The sequence below is a fragment of the Lissotriton vulgaris genome, chromosome 5, assembly GCF_964263255.1.
Source record: "Lissotriton vulgaris chromosome 5, aLisVul1.2, whole genome shotgun sequence".
NCBI lineage: Eukaryota > Metazoa > Chordata > Amphibia > Caudata > Salamandridae > Lissotriton > Lissotriton vulgaris.
In genome coordinates this window covers 716,175,546-716,202,298 of record NC_141693.1, presented here as the reverse complement: position 1 = coordinate 716,202,298, position 26,753 = coordinate 716,175,546, and the positions used below count along the sequence as shown (strand labels likewise).

At 47.7% G+C, this 26,753-nt stretch overlaps 1 protein-coding gene across 1 annotated transcript in view; it reads left to right on the top strand.

Moving 5' to 3' along the window:
* ZSWIM8 (zinc finger SWIM-type containing 8) overlaps positions 1-26,753 on the top strand; it is a 2,802,584-nt gene that overhangs the window by 430,770 nt on the left and 2,345,061 nt on the right. Inside the window, exon 4 of the mRNA XM_086922151.1 lies at positions 7,449-7,621. Within this exon, the coding sequence (XP_086778277.1) occupies positions 7,449-7,621 (173 nt within the window). The remainder of the gene's footprint in view (positions 1-7,448; positions 7,622-26,753) is intronic.

Below are 26,753 nucleotides of genomic sequence, written 5' to 3'. Positions count from 1 at the left end.
TTCCTCCTCCCCCTCTTCCTGTCCAATTTCCTCAGAATCGCCGGTCTTTCCATGTTGTCTTCGCCTTCTTCCCGGTCGACCTGACCCTTCCACCGGACGCCACCCTTCAAGCCAGTCGTGTGCTTCTTCTGGCGTATTAAAAAAACAAGTTTTCTTGTCTGACACCACTGAGTCGTGCTGGAAAGAGCATAGAATACGACAGTTCGCGGGATCTCAGCGTCTTTTTTACCTCAAGAAAGCTCCTGCGGCGCGCCGCAACTGCCGCCGTATAATCCGGGATGAAAGGGATCTCCGAATTTTTGATCCGTATAGGCGGCGCCACTCGCGCCGTTTGGAGAATATCGTCCCAGTCCCGAAAATTAAATATGCGTGCCAATACCGCCCGTTGGGGGGGCTCCAGGTCGTGGACGTCCCCCTGGTACCCTGTGGGCCCGCTCCACAGAAAAAAAAGGTGGATAGGCCTTTGGTTGTAGCTTATTCTTTGAGGTCTTCTACGTAGAGGTCCATGGCAGGCCCCCCTCTGATCGCGGAAGCCCAGTTATTCAAACGTTATTGCGGCGGGAACGCCCTTCCTGTTCGTCCAGCTTCTCCGCCATACGCCTGTTGTCCTCCTCCAGTTGTGTTACCCTCTTAACCAGGAGTGTAGTGTCCTTAGTGAGAGATGTCGTCACTTGTTCCACCTCAGTTACTCTTGATGACCTTTTTTGCAGATCCGCTCGGAGGAACGTGATGTCCGTTGAAATCGTACCCACCGTGGTCTGTACCTGGTGAAGCGCCGCCATGACATCTTCCAATGTTATTTTGGGGCCTCCTTCCTCCTCCGCGCCTTCAGTACCAGCTCCTTTTCGATCCGGCAATGGGGGAAAATCCTTAGTATATGCAAACTTGTCAAGTTTGCCTTGTTGGGTCGTGCAGGAGCCTTTGCCACTCATCATGGAAGGAACAGCTTCTACAGTCCCTTACAACACTTCCACTGACGTTGGGTGTGCCGTCGGCGTTCCAGGCACCCAGTGTTGCTGGAGGTTAGGCCTTCCTTTTCCACCTACAGGGGTGTCTTGCTGCCGCTCACTCCAGACCTTCAGGGTCGGTCACTGCTCCACACGGCCCATAATGGGCGTCTAACGGATATATCTTTGCGACCCCTTGTGGCGGTTGGGGTCTTCACTCACTGCCAGTCCGCTCTTGCTCCGCTGTTGTGCTATTCAGAGTACCCCAGTCTCGATCCTCGATTCTTCATGCTAGGGGCCGCCTGATACGGCTAGACTACATAGGGTCTCAGTGATCTGCACATTCACCAAGTTGAGAGGGACTGTCCGTCCTCTGCACTCACCGGAGCTCTTATTGCCTTTACTCAGACCCCGATAAGTGGTCGCTGCACTGTTGGGTGTATTCAGGATATCCTGCGTTTATGGCGTAGTGACCCCCAATGGCGTCGTCTCCGCGCCTTGCATAGTGCCGATCCCCAGTGTTAGCCCACTTTATCTCGTTTGGTTTTTCATTCGCCGTTCGCCACCATTAACACCAGGGGGCGCCAACTCTCACTCCAGCTCGCTGTCTGCAGGCAGTCCCCGGCCGCGCTGGTGTCACTTACGGCCACTCTCTCTAGACCCCCATGAGTGAGCACCGTAACACATGGGCCTCAACAGGTGTTCCACAGAGATATCTTTTCGACCCCCTGTGGTGAAGATCCTTTACCCACTGCCAGACCGCTCTTGCTCCGCTGGTGCGCTATTAGTTTACCCCAGTCGCGCTCCCTGATTCTTCCTGCTTGGGACCGCCCGAGACGGCTATATTGTACAGGGTCCCATCGAACTGCACAGTCAGCAATTTGAGGAAGAATTGTCCGTCCTTTGCACTCACCTGAGCTCTTATCACCTTCGCTCAGGCCCCTATGAGTGTTCACTGCACAGTTTGGTGTGTTCAGGCTATCATGACGTCGTGACCCCCAATGGTGCCGTTTCCGCACCCTGTACAGCGCCGCTCCCCACCGTCAGCCAGCTGTATCTTGTTTGTTTTTCACTCGCCGTTTGTCACCATGAACATGTGTGGGGGGGGGCAACTCTCACTCCGTCTCACCGTCTGCAGGCAGTCACCGTCTGCAGGCAGTCCCCGTCCGTGCCGGCAGCCCGCGCTTTCTCTTCTGGTGTTCAGTACCGCACTGTCCTCGCGCTGAGCCGGCAGCACTGCCTATGCGCTGGGGTGCCTTCAAAATTTTGCCCGGTGCCTGAAACGTGTACATAGGCCGCAGTCTTTCATCCGCCGTTACTCCGTGGTCTGGAATCGGAGAGGCTCCAGACCGGGATCATCTGGGTCCGCTTCTTCTCCGCCACAGATTATCGGCTCCGGGACAATGGATTCATGGGGGGGAGACAGTCTCACCCTCGGAGCTCCACTAAGTTGCGGCCATCTTGGTTGGCTGCAAGCCACGCCCCCCTGGGGAATATTTTAAGCTAAGGAATCTATGGCTAAATAGTCTCAACCAGAAAAGGTGTTACCAAAGGTAAGTAACTTGTTCTTTACCCCCGAGAATGAGCATATTGGGTGAATTGTTTTATATGGAGTCCAGATATGTTGTCAAATGTGGCCATTACCAGTGGCATCTGTGTTTAGATTACAGCATAGTTGCTTGTTCATTCAAGGCTCCCACGGTTCACAAATGTGGACCTTACAGATTGTTGAAACAAGTTTTTGGGTTGGTTAGTTAAACAGCAAATGTCAACATATATATTTATCTATATTTTTTTGTTTGTATGGACCAAGTATAGTAGTAAATAGTGCTTCATTTAATATGAAGTTTTTCTTTCCTCCACACCCACGTGTCTGACTGGTTATTGGGAATCCAGTGTAACATTTTGAATATTGTTTAAAAATGTTATTACTATTGTTATTTGGCACTTGTTATGAGGTTGGACATGTGCTCTGAAAGAACACAACTTTCTCTAATAGGGTCCAGAGTAGGTCTAGATTTAGAACACTTAACCTTTTTCGTTTTACTTGCTTGGAAGTCACCCAATCTTTGTGACCTTGTTAAGTGCTTTAACACAGGAAACAATTAACCATTGTGTTAGGTTGTTTATATGCATAGTACCTCAAAGGATGTGAAAGGGTTCTCAGACGTAGAATTGTGAATTTATTTATTGTGAAGAAAGAGTCAGTGATACACACCTTTGTGGGAACTGAGAAACATTTACCTTTGTCACTGCTCATGGCAGAACATAAAGGAGTTGATCATGCAGATAGTCATATTTATTTATTTGAGAGTTGTATTTAGCGCATACATGACCCAAAGGGTATCAAAGCGCTGTACAATACACATAAAAGGTTTCTCTGTAAATAGGTTTTTAACACATATCAGAGGTCACTGTCCAGTTTCACCCAGTCTGGTAATAGGGATTTAAAGATTGTAAGTTTTGTGAGGGGTAGATAGTTTGCTCTTTATTTCCAAGAATCTGTTTGTTAGCCACCCCAGTGCTGTCTTCAGTACTGCGTTTTTCCATATAGCTGCCAATTGTTGATTTGCTTGGAATTTGAGGGCTTCTTGGTATGGAGGTACAGTTTGGTTTATACTTCCTTCAAGGCAATAGGCCAGCTATTTTATGTAGTGCGGTCCCATCGGGTTTGGCAACTAGTGTTGGCAGGCTTATAACTTCATTATACCAAGGTGTCTTTTTAATAGTAAGGATATTGTGCTTTTCTTTAAGTAGGCTGTTGATGGATTCGCATCTATTTCCAGTGGAATGGAGTTCCATAAACTTTGTGCGTTTTGGGTGAGTGAGCGTGTGTATGAGCTATGTTTTTTGAACTTCGGTGGTTCCAGAAACAGTGTGTCTGTGCTACTGAGTGTGCCGTTTCATCTTGATCTGGTCAGTCTGTTTGATAGTTTTATTTTTTTGATGCATGGCCTTGTGTGTGATTCAGGCTATTTTGAGGGTGCATCTTGCTTCAACTGGTATCCATTTAAGTCTTGCAAGAATGAGTGTGATGTGGTTGGGACATTTCTCTCCTGAAATTGGCCGGGCTGCAGAATTTAGTTTTGCTTTCATTCGTGTTATGTGGGTTTTTGTTGTACCAGTGAGGGTTGCGTTTCCGTCTGGATATCACCATGGCTTGGATCATATCTCTGAGGTTTTCCTCTGACATGAAGGCTCTGATTTTTTTTTGATGAGTTTGGGATTGTGCATGGCATGTCTTGCTATGATATGTATGTGGGTAGTCATTTTGAGATGTTTGACTAGTGTGATCCTTAGTGATGTAGTGTGGTCTGCTATTGTTGTTTGCCAGTTAAGAGCATCCAGTTGAGAAATCCATTCTGAGAAATGTTGTTTTGATGGGAGATTAGTAAAGATTTGGTCTCTTTATGGTTGGCAATTAGGTGTTTTGAATTTAGCCAGTGTTGCACTTCCATTAGTATCTTATTTAGGTGGAGGATAGCCTTTGGTGAAGTGACATTAAGGTTGTGCTTGTATAGGGGGGAGTTGAAGGTAGATTATTTCAGGATCATTGTCAGTGGTTCCATGTATAGGTTGAATAATATGGGGTACAGGATTGAGCCTTGCAGGGGACACCTTGGTTGGCTGGGACTGTGTTAAATAGTGAGTCATTCATTTTGACTAGTTGTGAGTGACTGTTAAGGTTTCAATCAATCAATCACTCATCGCATTTTGAGATCAACTATTTTAGAACTGTGCCCTTGATTACCATGCGTGATTCTAGGGTGTTTAGTAGTGTTGTGTGGTCAACTGTGTTGAAGGCGGAAGAAAGGTCTCGAAGTATTGCCAGACTTGAGTTCTCTGTGTCAGGCATCCTATATATGTCATGAATTATGTTTAGTATGGCTGTTCCTGTACTGCAGTCTATTTTTAAGCCAGACTGAAGTATGTCGAAGGTTTTGCTCATCTATGTGTTGACTGAGCTGGGATTGTACGCATTTTGCAAGGGCTTTAACTAGGAAAGGTAGATTGGTTACTGGGTGGAAGTTGTTAAGATTTTGGGTGTCTGCACCCCACTTTTAAGAGTGGGATGACCTGTCCTAATTTAAGGCAATCTGGCATTGTGCAATGGGTTAGTGAAGCAATGATATTGGTCAATGTAGGCGCCATGATGTATTTGAGTTTTTGTTGGTTGTGATGGGAAGGAGTCAGCAGTGTGAACTGTTGGATTTAGATTTGATATGATCTTGATGATTTTGTTCTCTTAAAGTGTTATGAATGTCTGCCATATTGCATTGTTCTTCAAGAACAGTGGGAGTGTATGTGCCATTGTCTCTGGGTCCTCTGTCATTTGTTTTAGGTGTGGGTGTGTCCCCGTTGGGGAGTCCTTGTTGTCAAGGTTGTTGCTCAAGGATGCTTCTATTTTCGTGGCTTTTTTTCTGTAAAGAACTTCAATAAGTTATCACATTTCTCCACTTTTACCATTGTTTTTGGTGTGGTGTTTGTTGTCTGTTGAATTTGTAGGGTTGTTTTGGGCAATTATTTATTTAGTCTGGCTGCAATTGGAAGACACATGCTTTAATTTTAAAGATGTGCTTTTGTATCAGTTTCTCTCCTGATGTAGTAGTTTCAGGTTATAGGGAGAGGGGTCCTGCCTCCAGTTTATTTCCGTTCGTCTGAGTTGTCTTCATTTAGTTCCTTTTTGATCCATAGGCATGATGGTTTCTTTCTTACTTTCTTGTGTTTTACTGGGGCTGCTTGGTTGAGTATGTCTGATAGTATTTTGTTGTATTGTATTGTTAGGTCTTCCACTAAGTAGAGCTTGTTGGAGGGAGAAATGTTGGAGCTGATCTTATCTGCTAATTCATCTGTTTTTGTTTTGTGTTTCTAATCCAACATTTGGGTCTGTGGGCTTGTCCTTTGATATCTTCGTGTTCTGTGTTACAGTGTAAGTGAAAGATATGGTGGTCTGACCTGTCTACAGGTTGAATGGTGGCAAGACTTAAAAATTCACCTTAGGCTATTAGCAGGTCTAATGTTGCTTCCTTTTTGTTTGTGTGGTTGACACAGTGTTTTAGGTTGTTGTTTTCAATTAAGTGTTTCGGGTGTGCTATCAGGGTGTTATTGGTGTCTTTCCAGTGAATGTTGAAGTCACCTAAGGCTATGTTGTTGGTTTCCAGGAGTGAGTGCTGAGTTATGAAATCCGTTGGATGTTCTGAGAAAAGCTGTTGGTTTCCTGGTGGATGATACATTGTGTGTATTTTGTTTACAGAAGGTTAAGCTAAAGTCAGGTTAATTCCTAGATATTCAAAAGTGGAGTATTTTCAGTTTTAAAAGTATTGATTTGAAGGTGTCCTTGTAGATGACCACTAGGCCTCCTCCTTTTCTTCCATCTTTGTCGCAGTGTGTTGTGGTGAAGCCTGGGGGAACTAGGAGATCTATCATGGGGGAACTAGTAGATCTATTATGGGAACCACAGTGTCATTCAGCCATGTTTCTGTAAGGAATGCATTGTAGATTTTGTATGAGATGATTACTTCCGCAGTTTCAGTGCTATGTTTAAGCAAAGATCGACAGTTGTGGATCAGACATTTTTTTGTTGGCTCAGTAGTGTTGATTGGTTAGCCTGGACATCCGGATTTATTGATGATTTGTGTGGAAGAGGTCTCCCATGAGGGTTTCTCTCCATGTTTTAGTGTGCCTCTGATTGGTATCTTGTAGGTTCTTTGGACGTGACTTCTGTGTTTGTTAATTTGTATGACTCCAGAAGGCCATAAGGGTCTTCTTGTGAGATCCTATTTGTCCGTAATGGTCTGTGTGAGTTATCATTTAGTTGTCCTGTAGAGGTTTACATGTGTAGTGTATGCCTCATGGGGTATGTTTGAGTTAGAATCTATGTATAATTACAAGTGTAAGTGTAAGGTGTTGGCCACTCACTGTCTTTTGTTTTCCTCTATGAGCATGCAATATTGTTTTTTTTCTTTATCAACATAAATGTTATTAGTGTTTCAATACAAATTTGAACCTGAGTTCGGTGATGGGATAGGTGTAGTGATATTTGCTAACATTCAATTTTGTGATTTGCATATCACAGCAGCTGTCTGAAGCAAGAGTTCACTTATAACAGTTTGTTGCTCTATGCTTTTTGGTTGTGATAATACTTTTTCAGAGCAGTCTGCGAGTATTCCATTCCAAACAGTGAATTAGTGGCGAATCCAGATCAGGAGAACACTTATTGTTAAGTAACATGCATATCCTAGATATTTTAGAGACAAACTGATATAATGGTGCAGGTTTTATACAAGGTCTCAGGAAGTGAGCCTTACGAATATTGCTGATCAGGCAGGAGGAACTGAGGAAGATATAGGTGAGGGTTAATGGAAAGTAGCTTGTGAGGACCAAAAATCTTGTTTAGTAAGTGGGCAAGGGACATTTAGAAAGAACTGTTCTGTGCTGGCCTTTAGAAATTTAGTTCTAGGTAAAAGGATTTTGTACAGTTCTCTCATTTCTCTCCAACAGGATTTCATCTGAGTGCCACTGTGATCCCACCTCAAATGGCACCACCAAAAGGAGCCTACAACGTTGCTGTGATGTTTGACCGCTGCAGAATAACCTCGTGCAGCTGCACTTGTGGAGCTGGTGCCAAGTGGTGTGCTCATGTAGTAGCCCTCTGTCTCTTCAGAATACACAATGTAGGTTTGATTGCACAAGTGCTAGCTACCTTGAAATTAAAGACTACTTAATTTTTTTTGCCTCAATCCACGTGTAAGCTTTTTATTTTATTTTTGTTGCTTGTGTCTCTCCACTACAGTTAACTGGCAGGATTTACACATTTTAGGAAGTGCGCACAATTTTAGTGGACTCCACTTTAAAGGTCTCCTTTTAACAATTACTAGCAACATTGAGACATACATGCAAGGCAAAGTGCTGTGTGAAATGTATAGAGGGGAAAGTTAATTAACTGTGTTTGTAGGTTTTTAAAAATAGTCATGCATTTGATAAGGTTACAGCAAAAGATTATGTCAATGGTGGGTCAGTGATACAAGCCTAGGGCTGCTTGGAATTAACCAAATTGAGGAGTTTACATCACATCATGGTATATGTGGTGATTTCAGAGATGGGTGGGAAATGGTCATACCGCCTTTATTTTGCATAAACTGTGGGGTTTAATAAAAAAGTGGATAAAAAACAAACCCTGCTAATTTCTTTGTTCACTACTGTGAGTTCCCTCACTGAGTAGCTCCATTTGCCTTTCTCCTCCCTTGTGCCCCTCCATCAGAGATTCAATGGTGATTCGTGTGCTTTTAAGGTAAGTTTTGAGAGCAGAAGGTGGCTCCTGTTTCCAGAACTTCAGCTGCCAGTTTTTCTGTTTTGTAACAAGAAACACCAGAAAAAGTGCCTCGGTCAATTGTTGAAATGTTGATCACTAGTTAAAGAAAAATGGGCCTGACCGGGCACCCCTGCCTTGAAATATCTCTACTTCCAGACCAACCTGAACAGGAATTATACTGTGTTGTCCTATTTGCCAGGCTAAGAATGTCCAACTTCTCTTCTTGAGAACAGGCGAAGCATTGCGTTCAGATTGTGTCTCTGACATATGTTGTAGTGGAATCTACCTCGCGGTCTTGCCAATGAGGTTTCCCTTCAACCCCCCCTCTTGTGCTCCTTGAATCTTCTTTGCCTCTTATAATCTCAACTAGTTGCTCACAATTGATTCAGTTTTGTCCTATAGAAACACCAAACCTTCCTACAGCAGTGGTCTAAGTAGCAATGCTGCTCTAGCTTTTCTGGTGGATAGTTCTTAATGTAGAATCCTATCCTCGTGAAAATCTTCCCAGAACTAGATTGTTTCTGACCATCTTTTCCCGATCATTAGCTTTTCAGCGCTGCCAGGTGGCACTAACACCCCTCCCCCAACCCACTTCAGCAAAACTCAGTCAGTGGACATTATTCGAGTGGAGAGAGAAAAAAGTTAGAGCCTTGTTCGGGACCAACCCCTGGCAGAGTCATTCAGTAAAGGCTAGATATTCGCTCAGACGAGCGAGCTATTTGGCTAGGATTCTGTTGCCTTGGACATGCCTAACAGAGATTATAGCCACAAACATCAAAGTGCTGGGAGCAATGCTTCAATTAATCTTCACTCTGGTGATCGTGCAGGGCTGCATTCTGGTCCATCATTTGTCACCCGTCATACTACGCTGGACACAGACCAGCAATATGGAAATTATTGTTGGTCCTGCTCAAGTAAGAACAGCCTAGCCCTACCTAACAGGCCATATTCCCTCTGGCCAGCAACATAAGGAATCCCATATCGATTTTGGCCTACTTAGTTTGTTTCATTGAGGTATTATTACTGGAGCCCTTTGAGACAGTGAGCATAGGGCCCTTGTCATACATTTTGCACTTTTAGAACGTCTACTGGTACAAACAACAAAATACAGGAGGAATGCTTGAATTAATCTCAACCACTGATATAATCACTTGGGACTGCATTCCACTCTATACCTTTTCACCCATCAGATTGCAGTAGGTCGACCCTTAAGTTCTTGGCAGTTGCAGACAACTCTTATCAATGCCTCCTCTTTGACTTGGGGCACTGATTTGGCAGAAGTAATGGATAGAGACCTTTAGTACATGCCAGATCAAAGTATGAACAACAGTATTCTCAAGTTATGACAGTTGGATTTGTCCTGAAGGCTTTTCATGCATCAGTTTTGGGGATAGTTGTCGGACAAAGCCATAATTTAGATTACATCATAGACTGACCTATGTGGGCTCTCTGACCTTAAGTTGGGAAACCTCGCACCTGTGGTGAGGGACTCTGCAGTTGGGTATTTTCTTGGTGGTGTCCAGGTACATCTTAAATCACTTTTCATTGCAGGATCCTGAATGGGATCTGCATCCTGAAGTGAAAGATATGACCTTCTCCATATTGGGATGTCCCTACATAAATAATTTTGGTCTGCTGAACTGGTAGAACTCTGCATTCGAACTCAAGTCTTCTCACGCAGAATAGAGCTGCTTTCTCCAAAAGATGATCCGATTTCCCACCCTCGCCCTGACACACTTCATTTATACATGTAGAGATTGAGTAAGTTGTGTCGGTGTGAAAACCTTTGCTTGCCACCATAGGTAGAGGATATAATCCAGGCTGCCTGAAAACCTGCTAACAAGACAGTCTATGCTGACCATTGGTCCTAAATTGATTATTGCAGTGGGTTTGCATGCTTCAAATTCTTTCCAGTCTTACCTTTCGAATTTTGTTTTTCAGTCTCCCTTGCACAACAGGGCTTGCCACTGTGAATACGATTTGGCTGTTCTTGCTGCCTTTGTGTGTCTTCTTGATCACCCCTCTTTATTAAGGTCACCCGTAGATCTGTATTTCTAGAAATGAGAGTTGTATGTGCTTCTTCTCATATCCTTTATTCTGCAGTGGGATTTAGGTTTGGTATTAACTTTTGTTATGGTTTCTCGTTTGAACCGATGCTCAGTTTGCCTGCTTAGTCTTAAAACTGTATTTCTATTAGTGATCACTTAGCCCCTTTAGGTCGGAAAGTTGCACGCCCTTTCCTTCTGGCCTCCATTCACTGTGTGTTACCCACCAATGTTGATCCTTCATACCTGCCCGTTGTTTTTGCCGAAAGGTGTATCTATCTTCCTACCGCATTTTCCATACAAGACTGGACCGAGTAGATAATCAGCCTTTTGAGGACTTCTCTGGAGCCAAGCAAGGAAAAGCGGTGATCAAGATTACCATTGCATGTTTGCATTAATATTTCTTAATCTTTTACCAAAAGACTGGCATTTGTGCCCATTCCACCAGGAATCTAGTGGCTTCTACTGCTGTTCTCAGGGGCATTGCCATGGGTGATATTTGCTGGGTGGTCACTTGATCCCCTCCGCATACCTTTGCCAAATATTACTGTCTAACACATGAGACACTTAGGGACCGTAATTTACTCAGGCTGTAGTGCATGATTTTGTTATCCTCTCAGCAGATAACTTGCTTCAAGAAGGCCATACTTCAAATTTTCCAGATGCTAACGGCTCTCTTTCTTGTAACTTCGGGACCAATGCAGCTGCACGGATCTTCAGTAAGACTTTTACTAGTTGGCCTCATCCAAGACAACCCCTTCGGGACCTGATCTGAGACTCGTAATGAAGCTGGTCCAGATTTCTAATCTGGCGCCATGGTCCACATCAGTTCATTCTGTGCTGGTGCCATTAATGGATTCAATTGGATGTCCGTTTTAGCCTGCATTAGTCCTTTGTTGTATTATGAATTATGAAATAATTAAGATGCAAACAATAGTTGTACAGTAGACTATCAGCCTTTGCCTCAATGCCAGTATGCTCATTATTAGGTCCTCTTGGCTTCCTCCCCAATGTGGCCAAGAGGATACCTGTTGGAGAGTAGGATCTACTTCTTATAGATACCCCCACTTTTTGCTGATGTTCACTGTTTTTCGACTTTAGTCTGGCTGGGACCCTGCTATCCAGGGCCCCAGCCTAGCTGCTTCCTCTCTAAAATGATTGCATGTACTTTAGATACACCACAGGTTGGATTCTGGGGTACCGTCTCACGTCCCTAGTATATGGTATCCTATATACCCAGGGCATAGGTACCCCAGAGGTCTCTCAGGGGCTGCAGCATGTATTATGCCACCCCTGAGAGACCATTCAGAATAACACAACAGGTCTGCTACAGCAGCCTGTGTAAGGTGGTGTATGCACCCCTTACTTAGATATAGGTTCCCTATATCTACCTTATATCACTGCACATATAAACCTATCAGTCACACCTATGGCAGGCCTCATCAATCCTGAGGGCAGGGTGCTGGGTTTTGTGTCAGAGGGTGCCCATGCATGGCAGGCCCCTCTGCAGTCTTCGAAATCTATACTCCGGGGTTGTCCTATGATGTCGCCAACCATATACTCTTAGGTGCATTATAACCTCGTGGTAAATGCTATCTTTGAAATGGCTGCAAGGAAGCATATCCTGTTTGGTGACCAACACCTTGGAATCATACCTCCCTGCCAGTCCTGGCGGGGAGGTAATTTTCCACCCTCCTAGAGGGAGAAATAGGACTACACTGGTACACCCGGTACCAGCTTCACAGAACCCTGGCATCACAAAGTGGATGCTGCCAGCCACAGACACGCGTCTGATCTCCTGCAGCGGGACTAAACTCCGGCAGGGGAGGCTGGACAATAGGTTTCCTGTCACGGGGCGGTGTGACCACCTCCCATACAGTATTTAGTGTATTGGGGCTGGGTGGGTGCTTTGATGCCTGCACTGGGGGCACATTTGGTGTCCCTGTGCATAGTTCAGCTCAAACCGGTTGCAGGGGCACTCAGCCCCTGCTCTGGCGCAAAACTGGACAAAGGACATGGGTGTAGCCACACCTCTGTCCCGAACCTCCCATAGGTGGGTCCCCAGAGCTTGTCCCACCCCTTCTTTGGGTATAAAGTAGGAACCCCTGACTACAGGACTTAAGATTTACCTGGACGAAACTCTGCTACAGAATCCCAGAACTTCAACTATCTACACTTCGTTGGATGACCGAAGAATCTCACTTGGAGTAAAGGAGTTACTCCCCTGCAAGGCAGGCACCAAAGACGCAGCTGTCTGGTTTGCAACTACGCAGCTCTTGAAGGACTCCGAAGACTTTGCAACACAGGAGGTGGGTTTCTAAGCTTCCCCGAGGCCGATCCGTGCTCTCAGCAAACCTGAGATTCAAAACTCTTGTGGGGACTGTGCAACCCGAACCCCTGGACACTACTCACATTTGCAGAAGCATATGCTTCTTGGCGATCCCGGTGGCTGTGCTTCTTGCTACTTGTAGTCTAGACCCAGAGTAGTGATTCCAGCGAAGATTACTGGCCTACACACCACAAGTGACCGTGGGCTGGTATTTAGTGATTCCTCTTGAGGTCCGTCGACTTGTGGGTCCCTGAGAAGGGGACTGTAACTTTCAACAGGCTTACCTGGTTGCGAAGTGCCCTGACTCTCCATCGCTTGGGGAGGCACCAGGACCTTGCTGGTCCACACCGAAGTCTTTTTACTCTCACAGCGTGGGTTGCTATTGACAAGGCTTGTTGGTCTCCGATCTGGACACCGATTCCCCAACCCACCCACCCCACCCCCCCCCCCCCCCAGCACTCGATATCCTTCGTGAGACAGCTCGCCTGTGGACTCTGGTCGACGTCTCCTGGTCCCCGTGGCAGCGGAGTCGAGCTTCACCTTATAGCACCTGAAACACCCGACATTAGTGGGCATTGGTCTACCGTGCCCCGGGTACCCTGAAGTGACCCAGACTCTGTTCCCTCTGATGTCAGGTTCTTCACAGCTCCGATCCAGGCGTGGATCACACCGGAGACTTTTCCTTTCCACGGCAGGGGCACTTTGCAGCAACTCGCCATTGAAGATGGCAACGATTCCTGATATCATTTGACACCTATGCACCCGGCTTCCCTGGGTGAGGTAACACGAGTACTCCAGTGCTCACATGGGTGCTGGCCTGAGAACCTTTTAAGCCAAGTCCTCTCCGAAGTGTCCTCCCTAATCTTTAAAATTCTTACCGCAACTTTCCATAGGATTGTACAGAGCTCACGGCTGTGTTCTCAAACTGCACGCGTCTCCCCTGTGTCAATACCTTGGGTAGTTCCTTGGGGTCCCAGCGATTCTACGTGCTCTAGGCATTGTGTCTAGTCAAGTTGTCGTTCTTTTTTTTTTTTTGTTTTGTCAAATCTGTTTATTGGCATTTATATATTTCAACATTACATTGGGTACATCATTGTAACTAAGACAGACAGCTCTTCAACCTTGCTTGGTTGATAGCGCACTGGCAACGCAGCATATAAATGAGGCGCTACAATAGGTACACAAAATAGCATGCAAGTCCAGGCATGCCCGCATTATTAAAGAGTCAATGTGTTCCTTTTCTGCGTGAAAAGACAAATCTTACGTGTATAGTCCAACTGCAAAGAAAATATTTGCGATAAACAGAAACATCAAACTGCGGCACTGTCACCAGGATACAGCACAATTTGTCCCTGTTTCCATCTCTTAGGCCCGCTCCCCCGTCTACTATCCCAGCCGCCCCCCAAAGCCTACATGTTACCATTTTTGTTGCTTCCTCGCCTCAATTACATATTGTGCACCCGTCAGTGTGCCAGACGTGCTACCCGCTGCGCACCTCCCTCTTCCACCCACTGTACCTGCTTAGTCCCCCGCCACCCCCTCGCCCGAGGTGTTCTCTATTGCCTGCAAAGCGTTAAGCATGCGCTCCCAGTGTTCCGCCATGGGTTCCTTGCAGAGGTCCACTGTTTCCTCCCTCCGGATGGCAGTCCATTCTGCTCGGGCCCACGATAGGAGGGACAAAGTCCAAGCCCACACATTAGGCGAGTCCCTCGCCTTCCATCTCCTAGTGAGACATCGGGCCGCTGTTACCATCCCCAAATCCAGAAAGCGGGACGATGCTTTATCCTTGGCCGACCTCTTGCAGTGGAGTAAGAGATATTCAGGCCAGTTGCAAGGGACGGCACGGCCAGTGCATCGCGTAAGTAGAACACTAATATCATTCCAGTAGGTGCCAAGTCCTGGACAGTGTCACAACAGGTGAAGGAAGTCCGCGTTCAGCTTGCCACACCGAGGGCAAGACCCGTCCATCCTGTGGAAGTATCTGTTTATTAAGTCAGGGGTAAGATAGGCCCTGTGGACTATAAATACTTGGATCTGGTGAAAGCGCATATTTCTGGGGATGCGCACCGGGCTTTTAAGGATCTTTTCCCACTTTTTGTCCACCAGCGCTCGTCCCATGTCCCGCTCCCAATTTCCGCGAAATGGGGTCAGATCTAGTTCCATGTGGGTCCGTAGGGATGCAGCAAACCACTTAATTAGATGTCTGCCCCTGCCCATGACATGCAGGTATTGCACTGTCAAGTGTTGCACTGGCTCCTCCGCAACATCGCCCCATTTGGCCGCCATGTGGGCCGTGAGGGAGTGGTGCATCAGGAACCCCCCGGGGGGGGAGCCGGGCGTCTGCGACTAGCGTCTCAAAGGGAACCAATGCTCCATCTTGGTATAAGTCTCCTAACGTCTGGACGTCCGCCTCTTGCCACTGCTCCAGCATGCGGTGCGTGAGGACCCCCTGGCGAACCCTCCAGTGGCACCGCAGGTGCATACGGGAGCAACTCCTCGGAAGGTGCAGTGCCCTGCGGAAGCACTTGTATGCCACCGCCAGTAAGAGCGGGGTGGGTCGCACCGGCACCGCTAGCGGGTGAAAGAGCGCGGTGATCCGTTCCAGCGTGTAGGGCGGTTCGCCAGTGGCGGTGTCGTCCCTACCCCTATCTGCCAGCCAGCGGGCAATCCATTGAAGTTGTGCTGCCAGGTAAGTGTTCAAAGCAGGGAGCGGCCAATCCACTTTTGTCTGTGGGTAAGAACAGTTTTCCGAGCGCCAGACGGTGAAGGGACGCGCCCCATACAAAGTCATGCAGGATTTTGTTAAGTTTGGAGAAGAAAGGCGCAGGTATGAACAAGGGCAGGTTCGCAAAATAGCATAAAAGGCGGGGGAGAATCACCATTTTGGCCAGAGCTACACTGCCCGTGGGTGTTAGGGGAAGCGTGGACCAGAAACTGATCTGAGATTTGAGCGCCGTCACCGCTCTTCCCAAGTTCCCATCCAACAGGTCTGCCGGTTGGCGGTAGATCTGGATCTCCAGATACTTAAACGTGTCCGCCCGCCACTGGACTCGTGTACCATGGAGGCTATACTCCGGATCAGCAACCTCGCTGCTAAAGGCATAGAGGCACGACTTGCCTGCATTTACGCGGGGCCCGATAGACCGGCAAAGCGGCTTAACAGTTGGGTTAACAGCTCCGGTATGTGGCCCACATCCCGGACAAAGACCAATAGGTCATCAGGGTATAGTGATATCTGATGTACGCCGTCGCCCAGTGGGATACCATCTGCCAGGAGCTGTCTCACGGCTGCAGGTAAGGGTTCCATGTCCAGCGCGAATAGCAGCGGTGACAGGGGACACCCCTGGTGGGTGCCCCTACCCTCGACCACCCCTTCCGAGATATACGGCCCCAGCCGGACACGGACCACAGGGTTCCTGTACAGGAGTCCCACCATCTGCAAGAAGTTGTCTTCCAGTTCGTACGCCTTCAATACCGCAGAAAAATAGCCCCATTCAAGGCAATCAAAGGCTTTTTCCAAGTCCAGCACCAGGCACCCCGCTCTGGGCCAGGCCGTCGCTGCCTCCGCCGCTACCTTGAAGTTTCGCCTAAGGTTCAGGGACGTGGATCTCTCCACTACGAAACCGTTCTGGTCTGGATGGACTAAATGCGGAACCATCGGCGCCAGACGCTCGGCAAGGAGTTTGGCGAATACCTTGTAGTCAGTGTTAAGCATCGCCAGTGGGCGATAGGATCCCAGGGACAAGGGGTCCCTATCGGCCTTGGGCAGGGACATCAAAAACGCTTCCCGCAGTGTTGGCGGAAGATGGCTCGCATCAATCGATCCCCTGAACATCCGGAGGAGCTGGGGCGCTAGGATATCCCTATTTGCTTTAAAGTATTCGGCTGGCAGGCCGTCGGGCCACTGTGTTTTCCCGGTCGCCAGCGCCTGGATCGCCTCTCCCACTTCCTCCAGTGTGAGGGGGCACCAAGCTCTCTCCTCTGGCTCTCTGTGACAGCATGCAGCGTGACCGACTCCAGGAATTCAGCCGCCGCATGGACATGGCCAGTGCCTTGAGCTCTGTAGAGGTCCCGATAGTGGTCGGTCATGCAGCGTGCCGTGGGTCTGTTTCCGTGCTCTGTGGCCCCCTAGGCGCTACCGTGGCTGGGAGCGTGTGGTGGTGCAGGGTCTCTCCACGCTACTAGGCTCACTGGGGCCGGTGGGCGGCCGGGCCTCTACCTCCGCCGCTCGCTCTATCGGTGTGTCAGGTGGGGGGCCCCCCGTGCCTTACCGCATCTCCCGCCAATCGCGATGCGTCTCCGCCGGCATCAGACACCCCTGGGCCTGCCCCTGCTGCCGCAGTCACTCCGGACCTCGCACTCTGGGTCTCCTTCCAGCCTCCTCCCTGGTCGGCACCTGCCAGCTCCGCTCGTGCCCGGGGTCCGTCGCCGCAGTCTGTCCCAGGGGCCCGCAGCACAGGTCCGGGCTCGATTTCCTCAGTCTCCTCCTTCACTCCGGCGACGGGGGAGGCTGGGGGGGGCGCGGGGGAACACCCCGTAGGCAAGGTCCCGGGCTGGTTTCGCGCCTTCCGGCCTCCCCGCTTCGCCGCCGTCCGAGGGTCACTCTTCCGCCGCCGCTCCTTTGATCGTCGATTCTCGGATCAGTGAGGTCCTCAGCCGGTCCTGCACCTATTCCGCCCGGTGTAGGGAAACTTTACAGACACCTCGAGGATAATTGCAGGAGTATTCAGGGCCCCGTGGACGGAGCTCTAGAAGATCGCGTCCACCATGTTGCCTGGCTGGCCGTCGTTGTTATACCTATTTCTTAATATATGGTTTGGTCTCCCCCTGGGGCCCATTGTATATTGTGCTATTTACTTACATTCTAGTGTGTTGATATTGTTTATCTTGCTCTCTAATCTCATAAAGAGGTTAGTAGTGAGTGTTTAGGAATAATTACATATATTATACAGGGGAATTTTTATCCTGGAAGATCCCTACAAGCACAGGGGGTAAAACAAGGATGCGTCATCTCACCAACATTATTTAATCTTTTCATGGTTGAACTGTCAATCTTGCTGAAGAAAGTAATTCCCATGCACCCAAGTTAGGGGGCACCCAGCTGTCCAATTTATTCTACACTGATGATCTGGTGCTGATCAGCCGGACTCCGATAGGCCTACAGCGACTGTTGGATATCACATCGCAATATTCTAAAACAAACTCAGAATAAATCAAGAAAAAACTAAAGTCATGTGCATCACTAATCGTAAAAAGAATACAACGAACAACTGGTTCTTGGACTCAAGGAAGCTGGATGTCACAAGCAAATACAGATATTTGGTGGTCATTCTAGACTCCAAGGGCAGCTTTAAGCCACAATGCGGGGAAATAAAAAATGAGAGGATTAATGACTGCGGTATCTATAAGAAACCTAAAAAATAAGATCACTGGACCAAGCCTCCTCCCTCTAATAAAGGTGATTCAGGCAAAACTGATTCCATCTATCACCTATGGAAGCAAAGCGATGAGAGGAAGGGACGCTGAAATGGTAGATTGCACAGTAACAAGAGCATTGCGGATGATCTTTGGTTTGCCGAGGTACACATCACCCTCGCAGATTTGGTTCGAATTTGGGCTCGCAAAGGAAGAGCTGGCACGCAAAGGAGTATATTTAAAAGCTGGTACAAAATAAGCAGGGGAGAAGCAAAAACACTCAACGCTTTCCTCTGGAAGGACCTGCAAACTAAAGAAAACTGCCCTGCAAGGCTTTGCCTGGAGAACGCAATAAAACACCTGGGGTTGCGTCAACTATGGGATCTGCAAGGGCCCTTGGCAGGCTTAAAAAAAGCAGTAAATAACATTGTCAAAAATGAATCTCTCTTGCAGGACAAAGCCTTACTGGTGGAGCGAGCACATGTCTGGCTAACTATACAATCTTACACAAAACTCAGGCCCCAAACATATCTTCAGACCAACTTCATCAAAAAGACAAAAGAGAAGTTTTTGAAATTTCACCTAGGACTGTTGCCCTCTGTAAACCACTTGGCCCCTTGTCTGCGTCCTTCAATGCCAGCCAAGTGCCGCCTTTGTGGTAACGGCGAAGAAAACATCATACACCTCATCACATATGGAACTGCTACAAGATCGCCGGAACCTTCTGAGACCACTATTCAAGAGAAAACGGATAAGGTCATGTAGGCAAGCGGTTCTGGCATGCGTTTCTGGTGATGAAGTCCAACTGAGCTGCCGACTGGTAAATTACCTTGAAGTCGTAGATGCACGTCTTAACAACGTGAATGAACTAACAGAAAAAGTCAAATTGCCTTGGCTGTAGAGCAGAAGCCAGCACCACAACCCGTATGAAGAATGGACGGAACTCACATTAGCAAAAAAGCAGGAAGGACAGTGACGGAACCCAGTGCAACACTTGTGCCCTCAGAGCCAAAATAATCGGATGGTAACGAGGGCCCAGCTGGCATCCTGGTGTCCACTGGGCTTTACTGCTAAAAAGCACAAGGTTACGTGGAGGATAACTTCTTGTTACCCAGGCAGACTACGGACTGCAATAATCAAATGAATTTGAATGGGAATGGAAGTTAGACCAACCATGCAAAGTTTTTCAATGGTATGATAGAAGTGAGCCAGTTTTTGGGTCAATCTTACATCCTGCCTGTATTTTAATAGTTTTAGCTTCAGCACCTTCTGATCGCAGTTTTTCTTACATTCTATCTCAGTATTATTGTAATTTGTTATGGCTGCTATAGATACACAAAACTGTTTTTATCGATGATGGTTTGTAATTGTTTTAATTAACTGTACAATAAAGTATTACCTTATTACCTTACCATATATTTTATATATATCTTGTGTGGTTCTCCTTTCATTTGGTCATTCAAGAGGTTATAATCTGGTAAACCAAGCTGCTTTACGCTCCTTAAAGACTTAGCCTGAAGGCAGCTCCCCATAGCTACCACTAGGATAGCTTTCAATAAAGGTTGTCTTAAACCTATTCATCATTAGGGTTGTTTGGACTGGTGCAAGGTGCCCACTATAACTAGTGGATAGCATATACCAGGCAACTTCTCACATTGGTGTGCAGCGGTTGGATTCAAGCTTGCTCTTGCTTTACCAGATAATCTTATTGAGTGACTAACTGAAAACCACTATAGGTACTTCGGTACATATAAAACAAGTCTAGAATAAAGTTAGTTCTACTGAACTTAGAGTTGGGTAAGTCGAGGGTCTAGCACACCCTTTCTCCAACTCAAGAGAGAGTTTAGTAGTCCCACTAGATTCGGTGGGTGCCTACACCACTAACACTAGTATGTCTTCACGAGCTGAAGCCAGTGGCTCCATGCTAACTAAGTATGACCATGTTCCATTTCAGGAACTGAGGAACATGTGTGCATCTAGAAAACTGAAGACAGGAAAAAACCCTAGGGCTCAACGCCTCATAGAGGTGTTGCTTTCAGATGATCTCAGAGTGAACCCAGGCTCTGATGAGGCAGGCACGTTGGATGGGGCAGCAGAAGGGGAAAGGCTAGGAGGTGAACACCTCCAAGACCTAGGCTCTGAAGCTGGCCAGGAGGATCATGATGATTCTAACCTGGACAATTCAATTCTTCCCATAGATGGAGAAGGCCTCAGTGGCCCGCTCTTTACTCCACCTGGAAGGGTTAACAGTTTACCAAGAAGATCAAGATCGCCTTCTCAGGAGTCTCTTCATTCTGGTACTTCTGTAGGGACCTCTGTTTCTCATAGGAGTTCTACTGCTCACAAGAGAGCGGCTTACTATGATAAAAAGTGCAAACTGCTTGAGTTTGAGAAAGCTCAGCTTAGAATCAAGAGAGAGCAGTTGGCCTTAGATAGGGAACCCCTGGAGCTCCAGAGAGCTTCACAAAGGTTGGGGCTAGAGCCCATGGTGGCAGCTACAGTGTCCCTAGAGGTAGAGAACATACTCATGATCATAGGAACCTGAACAAGATTGTCCCTTCCTACCAAAGTGGGGATCGCATCCACAAATGGATACCTGCCATTGAGAGGACCTCTAAAGTACAGAGGGTCTCTCAGGATCAGTGGGCAGCAATCTTGTGGCTCTCCTTTACAGACAAAGCTAGAGACAAGCTCCTCGCTGTTAGAGAAGAGGATGCTGATAATTACACATTCTTGAAGAGTGCTCTGATTGATGGGTTTGGCTTAACCACTGAACAATACAGGATAAAGTTCAGAGACACCCAAAAGGCTCAGACTCAATACTGGGTTGACTTTGTAGATTGTTGTAGATTGTGCTACTAATGCTCTGGAAGGCTGGTTACTTGGCAATAAAGTGCGTGATTTTAAAGGATTGAACAATCTAATTATGAGGGAGCAGATCCTTAATAATTGTAAAATTCAGCTTTTGCATCAGTACCTGGTGGACTCTGATCTGAACTCTCCGCAGGAATTGGGCCAGAAGGCAGACGAATGGGTCAGAACCAGGGTGAGGCAGGAGGTTCAGAACTAAGGTTGTGACTCCAAGAAGCATGATTCTAAAAACTCTGATAAGGTTGGGGAAAAGGGGAAAGACCAGAGGTCTACTCAAAATCTGCATCTGATGGGGAGTCACAATCTAACAAAGGAAAAGGCTAAAAGAAACCATGGTGTAAAATCTGTAAACAGAAAACCCATTGGACAATTGACAGTAACAAGTCCAAGGCCTCAACTTCCACTACGGCTGCCCCTAAGGCAACTGTTCCCCCTAGTTCAGCTCCAAGTGGTAGTTCTCAGAATAAGGGTGTAGTAGGGTTAACCCTGGTATCTTAGATGGACCCAGGCCTAGTCTGAGTTCCTACTCAGGCTGTACTGATCTGTGATGGGGGCATGGATATGGCCTCCTTATTTGTAAGTCCCAGTAACTTGGGCAAATACAGACAGCAGCCTTTGATAAATGGAAAACAGGCCTTGGCATTCAGGGACACAGGAGCAAGTGTCACAATTATGACAAAAGATCTTGTGGCTCCTGAGCAAATTATACTCGGGGAGATGTACCAAGTGACCAATGCTAGCAATGTCAGGACAGACAATTCCTTGGCAGTTGTTAATTTCATCTGGGGAGGGCTAACTGGCCCTAAGAAGGCTGTGGTAAGTGCAGACCTCCCCGTTGAATGCTTGTTGGGCAATGATTTAGAAACTTCAGCTGAAGTGGAACTCAGGACTCATGCAGAAATGTTGGGAATTCCTGCAGATGTGTTTGCTATGACTATGTCACATTCAAAAATGTCTTCCACTGAACAGGCCCTGGATCCTCGAAAAATGGACCAGGTGCCTTCCAAGAAAAGGAGCAGTAGGGGTAAGGCAGTGGCTCTCCACCCCCCCCCCCGACCCCCCCCCCCCCGACCCGCCCGGTTCAGAGTACAGATCAGTCTCTTGAGGGAGATGATCTCAGGCCTGAAGAAGGAACTGCACTGCCCCAGATGAGATTGAACCTGATCAGGTTAAGTTCTTGGGGACAGGGGGACCTTCCAGAGCAGATCTGAGTCTGCCCCTCTCTTGAACCCCTCAGACAACGAGCTGTTGCTGAGGCTTCCTATTGACACTTGCACATTGTGAGAAGTTGGCCTGATATGCAGTGCTCACTATTCTAGTGATCACTATGTATCAGTCCAAACAACCCTTATTTATGATTGGTTGTAAGTCAACCTTATAGACCAGCTATCCTGGTAGCATGGACAAAAGCAGTCTTTAGGCTAAACTCTAGAGGGCGTGTTAAGCCAGCTGTTATACCATCACATATACCCCTTGAACACCAAGTGAAAGGACACCTCACAAGTTGTTATGAAAATAAAAGGATATTTATTTATAACACAACAACCCTGGACTCTTTATGAGGACAGGGTGCTCAGCACAATACAAAGCTCTTAAAGAAATACTGAAAGTCGCACAATTTACACAAATGCCCGAGGGGCACGAAAAACCATATACTATGGAAGTGGAATGCGAATTACTAGCAGGTAAGTAACAGTTCTCAGAGACTTTAGAATCGCTAGGCCTACAATGCAGAACCCTTAGATTAGAAGCAGAAGGCCTAGGAGCGCCGTGTGCAGAGTGGAAACTCTCACGTGTAATGCGGGACAAAGTCTATGGATACTAGTAAATGCAAAGTTAGTGTTCTCGGGCGAACCCGACTAGGTAGGTCAAAAACTAAAGTGGATCTAGACACTTAGAGAGTTGTTCTACGCTGGAGCACCGTGATACTCGGTTTAGCTAGCCCAGGGTCTGCAGCTGCATAGGGTTCAAGTGTCGTCGGGAATCCTCGTTGACGAACCAGGAGCCTGAAGTGAAGTTGCTGGCAGGCGACCAGTGAAGATGTTCTGGGCTGATCCGGGGACGGATCAGTGAAGAAGAGTACCTGTAAGCAGAGGGGACCAAGTTCTGAATCACTAGCCAGTGATTAGGTGGGCACCAGGATGGCACCGGACGAGGTCACTCAGCCAGGTGAAGAGGTGACACTGGATTCTGCTGCTGCACGGACCAGGGGCGCTGATGTCGACCAGGCTGGAGGTCTGCGAGCTGTCCCACGTCGGATGTCTGCTGCTGGCGATGCTGGATCCGGTGAAGGAGGCAACAAGCCTTGGCTACGGCAAGCCCACGTGGCGACACAAAATGGCGTCTTGAGTGGACCAGGAGGGTCCGGGGAAGGTCCCCTTCAGGAGGAGACTAGGGCCAGTCTAGAGGAGCTAGACCAGCGGTGAAACAAACGTAGGGCGTCGTCTGGAGGGTCACTAGCCAACGGGCAAGTGACCGGACAACGTAGCAGCAACCCAGGAGCAAAAGGGCCCCACGCAGATCTGGTGGATGCTGGGCGGCTGGACTTCGGTGCTCGTGCTGCTTGGGGTTGGGGCTTCTCTTACCCCAGTGCACACTCTCGAGGGTCCCTCGGTGGTCGTGCTGGTTCAGTGTCGTGCTGGTTCTGATGATCGCCGGGTCCTCTGGTCTCGTCGCACCTACGGTTCTCAGCTGTGCTGTAGAGGCAGGTTGAGGTCAGAGAGGGCAGGGAGTCCGGGTCTCGTCGAGCTAGGCAGTCTGGTTCCGGAGGAAGGACGTTTCAGCAAACCACAAGATACTTAGTTAGTGCCTGCTGCTGCAGGGTGACTACTCCTTAGTCACAAGGGAGAAATCTTGAGAAGAAGTCGAGAGTTCCTTTCATAGAAAGTAGTTTCAGGATTCAAAGATGATCTAATTTGGAAGGGTCCCCGCTCCTACCTTTATTCTAAAGAAAGGGGCTGGTACGGGACTAGGTCCTGCCCATGGGTGGGACCAGGAAGGGGGGTGGTTACACCCCTCTCCCATGTCCGGACTTTCCCCAGCTCAGGATCTGGTGTGCCCCTGGAACTGGTTCAAGCCGGCAGATGCATAGTGAGCACCGGGGTGCCACTTGCAGTCACCTTCCTATTCAGCCCTGCCTACCTAGGATACACAAAACCCTGTCTGGGATGGTGCTAGCACCGCCCCTGACAGGAAACCCTTTGTCCAAGCTCTCCTTGCTGGAAAGACTCCCAGCAGCAGGAGGTCAGACTTGTCTGTGGTGGCAGCATCCATTTTGGGATGCTGAGGCTCGAGTTAAATGGTAAAGCAGGCTTGAGTCAATGGTAAAGCAGGTAATACAACAAAGCTCCCCCTGATACCACTACCTGTGGTGGGGGGTTCCCTTTTAGAGGGGTGGGATTGATATAGTTGGTCCCATGGATCCTCAGACAGCATCTGGGCACAGATTTATCCTGGGGGGTGGTGGACCATGCCACTAGGTACCCAGAAGCAATTCCCTTTAGGACCACCTCAGCACCTGTTGTGGCAAGGGCCCTCCTGGGAGTATTTTCCAGAGTGGGTTTCCCTAAGGAGGTGGTATCAGACAGATGCAAACTTCATGTCTAGTTACTTGACTGCTATGTGGAAGGAGTGTGAAGTAAATTATAAAAAATTCCACCCACAATGCAATGGGTTGGTTGAAATGTTCAACAAAACCCTCAAGGGCATGATCTCCCAGTAAAGCTTAGGTGCAGATCAGACCTATTTTTGCCCTGCCTTCTATTTGCCTACAGAGAGGCTCCACAGAAGCGGGTTGGTTACAGCTCATTTGAACTTCTGTTTGGACATCCAGTTAGGGGTCTATTGTGTCTAGTGAAGGAGGGATGGGAGTTACCTCTCAAACCCTCCAAACAGGATATTGTGGACTATGTACTTGGTCTCCGCTCCAGGATGGCTTAGTACATGGAGAAGGCAACATAAAACCTTGAGGCTAGTCGGGAATTACAGAAGGCCTGGCATGACCAAAAGGCTGTGCTGACTGTTAACCAGCCAGGTCAGAAACTATGGGTATTGGAGCCTGTGGCCCCAGCACCCCTCCAAGACAAGTGGAGTGACCCACAGACCATAATTGAGCAGAAGGTAGAGGTTACCTACCTGGTGGACCTTGGAACTCCCCTGAGCCCCCATAAGGTGCTCCATGTCTACAGGCTCAAACCATATGTTGACAGGACAGACATGGGCTTGCTCATGGCTACTGATAAGGGACAGGAGGAAAGAGAGTGATCCACTTCCTGACCTGCTCTCTCAGAACCCTGATGATGGTTCAGTAGGTGGTGTAGCCTTGGCAGGTAGTCTCACTGACCAGCAGAAAACTGTTTTCAGAAAAGTTCTCAATCAGTACAGACATATGTTCTCACTGACTCCAAGTCAGACTACCTGGTGCACTCATGAAGTGGACACTGGGGACTGCCTGTTAAAAATAAGATTTACAGGCAACCTGACCATGTCCGGGACTGTATCGGGACTGACGTCCAGAAGATGTTGGGATTGGGAGTTATTGAACCCTCAGATATCCCTTGGGCTAGTCCAGTAGTCTTAGTCCCAAACCTCACATCTAAGATGGCAAAAGAGAAATTAGGTTGTGTGTTGACTACAGAGGTCTCTAAGCAGTTACTAGGACAGATGTTCATCCAATTCCAAGGGCAGATGAGCTTATAGATACTTTGGCCTCAGCCAAGTTTCTGAGCACATTTGACCTGACAGCTGACTACTGGCAGATCCGACTAGCTGATGATGCAAAGCCGAAAACTGCATTTTCTACCACTAGTGGGTACTACCAATTTGTGGTGAAGCCCTTTGGTTTGAAGAATGCACCTGCCACTTTTCAAAGGTTGGTGAACAAAGTCCTTACAGGCCTGGAAGACTATAGTGCAGCATATCTTGATGATATTGCTGTCTTTAGCTCCACCTGGGAAGATCACCTGGTCCACCTGAGAAATGTTTTTGAGGCCCTGCAGAAAGCAAGCCTCACTATCAAGACCACCAAGTTCCAGATAGGACAGAGTCAAGTTGTATACCTGTGCCATCTGGTAGGTCGCGGTCAGTTTCAAAAATTGCAGAGCAAAATCCAGATCATAATGGACTGGGTTGCTCCAAGAGAATGCCAAAGAAAGTTCAGTGGACAGTTATCTGTCAAAAGGCATTTGATGACCGGAAGCAGGCTATGTGCACTACTCCCATTCTGCAAGGTCCTGACTACTCCAAGAAATTCATTGTTCAAACAGATGCATCTGAGTTGGGGGTAGGGGCTGTGTTATCACAATTGATTGTTGAAGGTCCGGATCAGCCAGTACCTTTTATTAGCAGAAGGCTGACCCCCACAGAGAAACCTTGGTCAGCTACTGAAAGAGAGGCCTTTGCTGTGGTTTGGGCTCTGAGGAAGCTGCGGTCATACTTGTTTGACACTCACTTCATTGTACAGACAGACCATAAACCCCTCTTATGGCTAAAACAGATGAAGGGTGAAGACCCCAAACTTTTGAGGTGGTCCATTTCCCTACAGGGGATGGACTATACAGTGGAACAAAGACCTGGGAGTGACCATTCCAATGCAGATGGACTCTCCAGATATTTCCACTTAGAACATGAAGACTCATCTGGTCAAGGTTAGTTTAATGTCCTTACGTTGGGGGGTGGTTGTGTAGGAGAATAGGATCTGCTTCTTACAGTTACCCCCACTTTTTGCTGATGTTTCACTATTTTTCGACTTTAGTCTCACTGGGACCCTGCTATCCAGGGCCCCAGCGTAGCTGCTTCCTCTCTAAAATGATTGCATGTACTTTAGGTACACCACA